The 5,445-nt window shown below is 35.8% G+C and overlaps 1 protein-coding gene across 1 annotated transcript; it reads left to right on the top strand.

The window, feature by feature from the left end:
* LOC141445520 (probable glutamine--tRNA ligase) lies at positions 1 to 5,242 on the top strand. Its single transcript, XM_074111355.1, has 6 exons — positions 1 to 238; positions 312 to 710; positions 1,041 to 1,155; positions 2,992 to 3,360; positions 3,864 to 4,051; positions 5,012 to 5,242. The coding sequence occupies exons 1-6, from the start codon at positions 122 to 124 to the stop codon at positions 5,240 to 5,242; spliced, it is 1,419 nt and encodes a 472-aa protein (XP_073967456.1). The 5' UTR covers positions 1 to 121.
* The last annotated feature ends 203 nt before the right edge of the window (positions 5,243 to 5,445 follow it).

Here is a 5,445-nt window from a genome sequence, read left to right as displayed (position 1 = left end):
TCACTGTCATTTCCATGCCATATAGTCTGATGACACGCACCTTCATCCATTATACTATACCTTCGAATTTCATTTCACTTTTTCGTTTGAAGTTGTGGGCTTACGTGGGCTTATTTTTAACATGTCGCCAGAAGAAACTATAGAAAAGTTTAAGCTTTTAGGTTTAAGTGAACAAAAGGCAAAGGAGACATTGAAAAACACAAATGTTTCGAAGTTTTTACTTGCCGGTCTTAACGAGGTAAGGTATCAAATTCCCTTTCGAGTGTATATAATATCAAAAAATCGTTACTAATTAATTTGATTTCGCTCAGGTCAACGTGTCGTGTTTACCAGCAGGCGCTGGCATGTTGATCTATCACCTTGCTACTAAAATAAAGCCACAAATTGCAAAGCAGCTGCCGTTCGTGTGTGAATATATTGAAAATGGTAAGCTTGATTCTACACTGCGAGTGGATGCTGCTCTGGAATACCTACTTAGCCATGTCAGTGAAGCCAACATAGACAATGAGGCCTTTGAGAAGGCCTGCGGTGTGGGAGTTGTAGTGACACCGGAGCAAGTAGAACAAGCTGTAGAGAAACATATGGCAAAATACAAGGAGGAACTATTACTCAAGAGATACCGTTTTAACTCTGGTATTGTAATGCAGGCTGTGAGGTGTGACTTGCCTTGGGCTGATGGCAAAGCCATCAAAAATGAAGTTGATGTGCAGGTATGACCCAAAAAAAAACACTATTGCATGTCAATTTATTAGCATGTAAATTGGAATCATATTACGTCAAACTCAAGAATACTGTACAAATAGTACAATGTAACTCTTTAGGCATGAACAATAATATTACATTGATTAATTGTATTTATTCAGCTGTTTTTAGTTTCTGATGCGACGCTATACCTGTAGTGTAAAAATGACCCAATTTGACTGACTGATTTATGCTTTTTATATTACAAAACATATTTAACAAATATGTGAGGTAATTTTAGGTATACAGGTCCAAAAATATTGCCAAAAATTCACTGATAATTTTTTGTCACATTGCAGATTCTGGATTTGTTAGGCCCTAAGACTGAGGCTGATCTGGCCCCACCTCCCAAGCCTGAAAAGAAGGGCAAAGCTACTGATGGTGGTAAGAAACCAGCAAAGGATAATAGCAAAGGTAATTTTAAAAATAATTTAGACTAGCTTAGTATGTCATTGCCAGAGGCCAGATAATGTGAAGTTGCATATTTGCCTATGTATTTGCATATTTAGTCTCTTTTCATTGGTTATTGCTTATTTTACCAAAAATCTTGTGATTTATTTATGAATTAAATAAATGAACTAAAAGAGTTAATTCTTTATTAGACTCAGATTCATATGAAGTGTTACATTATTGCGCCAAAGGGTTTTGTCTCGATGTTTTGGAATACATGGAGATCATTAGGTACAACAGTATGGGGTCTATTATTAATGAGCAGGTAAATTTAGTATCATCTCCCTTGCTACGGCTTAGATAACAGTTAGAATTAATAAAACACGCCTTTACAGTACCTAAATAAATTAAAATTCAAGGTAGTTTTATAATTATGATGATTAAAATTTATTAATATGTTGTGGGTAGTTTTGTTTGGGAAAAAATATAGGTAGGTCAGAGTACAAATTAAAAGTTTGTTGTGGTTTATTAGTCTAACATCTGGTAGTATGGTGTATGGTTGTGCTGGTCTGAAGATGAGCTCTGGTTGAATTTAAAAATATTTTTTACCCATCCCTAAGACAGTCAAGCTACCAAATTGCACCTCCGATAACGGGGTCTATTCATAAGGTTTGGGTGGGCAAACAAATTCTTTTAGTTTACTAAGCAAAACCCTAAGGTAGTTCATGATGCATTGCAAAAAGCATTTTTTTTTAAATACTGTAGTTACCTTAGTGAATTTGGATCAGTCTGTTTTAACCCCCGACGCAAAAAGAGGGCTCTTAAAAGGGTGGACCGATTTGAATGCAGTTTTTTTTTATTTAAAAGCAGGTTTTCTAGCGATGGTTCTTAGACATGTTTTATCAAAATCGGTTCAGCCATTTTTCAGATATTGAACTTTGAAGTGATAAAATCGGGTGTTTTCCAACTTTTTGTTGGTTAGGTTATCCCCTTATGCAATCTAAGGCAGTCTAATCTAAGGCACAATTTTAGTACTGAAGAATTGGAACAGTATCTCAATGGGAATGTGTACTCAACAATGTCAAATACGTAATCATCATTTATTGAAATTTTGATTTTAAAATAATATATTTTTCATGCATTGTAATATACGGTGATGGTACGTGGTCAATAAGACGATAGCTGTAGTTGTGCGTAAAGAGAACAAGAAACCCTTTTTATTAAGAAAACCTTGGATTATATACATCATGATTGTCGCTGACACAAGCAATATGCGTTTATGTAGCAGTAAACTATTGTGTTACTGCTAAACACTGAAAGTGGCCAATTGCCATACTACAGCATATTTCAAACTTTTTATGTTGTATAATAATCAAGTCTCCTAAAATTAGGTACATAGGTAGGTATTAATGATATTTTAGCATTAGCGAAATAGGGGGACCTCAATTTATAATATGCAAACTATTGCTACTATTATTTTTCAATAAGTATGAGTATATTAAGTATTTAGCAATAAAGGGTCAAGGGCAAAGATATCGACACGGCCAGTCCTTACTGAGGGAGGGAGTCCTTAATGTGTCGATATCTTTGCCCTTGACTGTACCATCAGCCAAATATGTGGTCTACGACCTCAAAGTTGATAATAGTTTGCATGTCACAAAACAATAATGCCAATAGTCGTGTCTGTCAACTTGAAAGTTCGACTTTAGCTGTGACTTTAGCAACATATTCATTTGATAGGAATTTATTCAAAAATTGATAGACTACTTATTTGGCTGATGGTACAATAATCAATTACAAATTCTATGCCTAGTTTAGTGTAACAGAATGTTAAAATTACACCTATTTTCTTTTAATCAGCTACTGCCAAACCAGAAAAAGCTGAAATTGGAGGAGACATTGGTGGTGCAGTTTCAATCCATGACTTAATGAAAAAGCTGCCATTCCATGCGCCTGGCGAAAACTTCAAGTCTGATGGCTATGTGGTTACTCCTGATACTAAGAGGCTGCTGCAGGAACATCTAAAGATAACTGGCGGAAAGGTCCGTACTAGGTTTCCGCCAGAACCCAACGGGATTCTTCATATAGGCCATGCTAAGGCTATTAATATTAACTTTGGGTATGCAGCAGCTCATGATGGCATTTGTTTCTTGAGATACGATGACACAAACCCAGAAAAAGAGGAAGAGAAGTTCTTTGTTGGGATTAAAGATATGGTGGAATGGTTGGGTAAGTTATCTATGAATTTAGAAATATAGGTTCATAAGCAGAGATGTTGTAGATGGATATGAAATTATCAGAATCGGGGTTCAGATATCCAATTCAGTTATATATACATCCATAATAAACAAGCCTGAGGCTGTATTGTATCGTGCTGTCAGTCTCGAACGCATTCGTCATCTCTTTCTACCCTCGTCTTATACAGTGTGGCAGAAAGTGATAAAAACTATTGGGATACCAAGTGTGTTAGACAATAAACCCTTGTTCCTCATAGATAACCAAGTTTGATAACTGGTAATCTACTAGGAAAAATAAAGGCTTTTGGTCAAAACTCATCAATAAAAGATTTATTATATTAATATTATGAATATTACCAATTATTATGGTTCTCCTTTGTCACATTTATTATTAGCAGGAAAAGTGACACATCTGTACCATTTTTACCTGGAGACGACCCTCGCATTTCCATTACTTTGTACACTGCTGTTTACTTAAAGCATGTGCAATTTCAGGATACAAACCTTACGGAATCACTCATTCTTCTGACAACTTTGATCAGCTCTATGAGTGGGCAGTCCAGTTGATAAAAAAAGATTTAGCATATGTGTGCCATCAGAAGTCTGAAGAAATCAAAGGCTTCAACCCTCCACCGTCCCCGTACAGGAACAGACCGATTGAAGAGAGCCTTCAGCTGTTTGAGGTACATAAAAACACTTCATTTTATCCATACATAATATTGCACTGTCAAAATAAAGACAAACTACATCGAAACTTCCTATTGGATCCAACAGCAAAGATTATCTGACTTTTTTGGCTCAGCCTAGTTTGGTCACTGACGGATAGTCAGTCCTACTGTTGTAAAATTCTGTTTTCTGTAAAATAAACTATTTTGTATTTTTTTTATTGTCTTTACCACAAAGTTTTGTATATATTTAAACACAATATTACTTATTTTTTGTGTTGAAATATCGTCAGGATTTTTTTTAAATAAGTGGACAACTGAAAAATTGAAAATGGACCCGGATTGCTACCATCATCTTGCTCGCTTGCGATTACTTGCACTGTTTGTTGTGTTTCGGCATCGAGAGTAAGACAGCCGGTGAAATTACTGGCACTTGAGGTATCCCATCTTAGGCCTCTAGGTTGGCAACATATCTGCAATACCCCTGGTGTTGCAGATGTTTATGGGCGGTAGTGATCTCTTACCATCAGGAGACCCACATGCTCGTTTGCCATTCAAATTTCAGTTCAATTATTTGATGATTAATATTATTTTCCAGTGATTATAATTAATTTTAAGGAAGCGATTTCTATATTGTTTGGTGATTCAGTTTTAGTGACACATCTTTTATTTTGGAACCCAATATAATTATTTGATGATCACTATTATTTCAGAGTAATTTTTAAATAATATTTAGGTAAACGTTTTAATATTATTTGATCATTTAATTTAGGTGACAGATCTACTACTTTAAGAACGAATATTATTTATTTGGTCGTCGAAAACGCATTTATTAGGTGATTAATAAAATCATACCCTTATTAAAATCCATTTTTCTCTCAACTATCAACCTTCGCCCGTGGTTCAGACGAGTATAAAAAATTCGGGTAAAAATAATGCGTTTTATGCTCTCGTTGTACAATGTACTATTATTTTTAGGACATGAAAAATGGAAAAATTGATGAGGGAGAAGCTACGCTCAGGATGAAAATCACCCTTGAAGAGGGAAAGCAGGACCCAGTGGCTTACAGAATAAAGTTCAAACCCCACCACCGCACTGGCAGCAAGTGGTGCATTTACCCTACCTATGATTATACGCACTGCTTGTGTGACAGCATTGAACACATCACCCATTCTCTTTGTACTAAGGAGTTCCAGTCGCGACGGTAAGGCATAGTTCTATAGTAATTTTATTCAACGACTCGTTAGTCGTATGAAACATGACCTATGTGTCAATCATCATCATCATTATATCGGCTGTAGGATGTCCTCTGTTGGACCAAGGCCTCACCCATAGACCTCCAGTTGCTTCGGTTGGAAAATCGCTTCCGCTTCGTGTTTTTTAGTCACTCGTTTTATTTTACTGTTTTGTA

The sequence above is a fragment of the Choristoneura fumiferana genome, chromosome 2 (genome assembly GCF_025370935.1).
Source record: "Choristoneura fumiferana chromosome 2, NRCan_CFum_1, whole genome shotgun sequence".
Taxonomy (NCBI): domain Eukaryota; kingdom Metazoa; phylum Arthropoda; class Insecta; order Lepidoptera; family Tortricidae; genus Choristoneura; species Choristoneura fumiferana.
The sequence above is the reverse complement of the archived record's forward strand: the minus strand, read 5'-3'. Positions and strand labels throughout refer to the sequence as shown.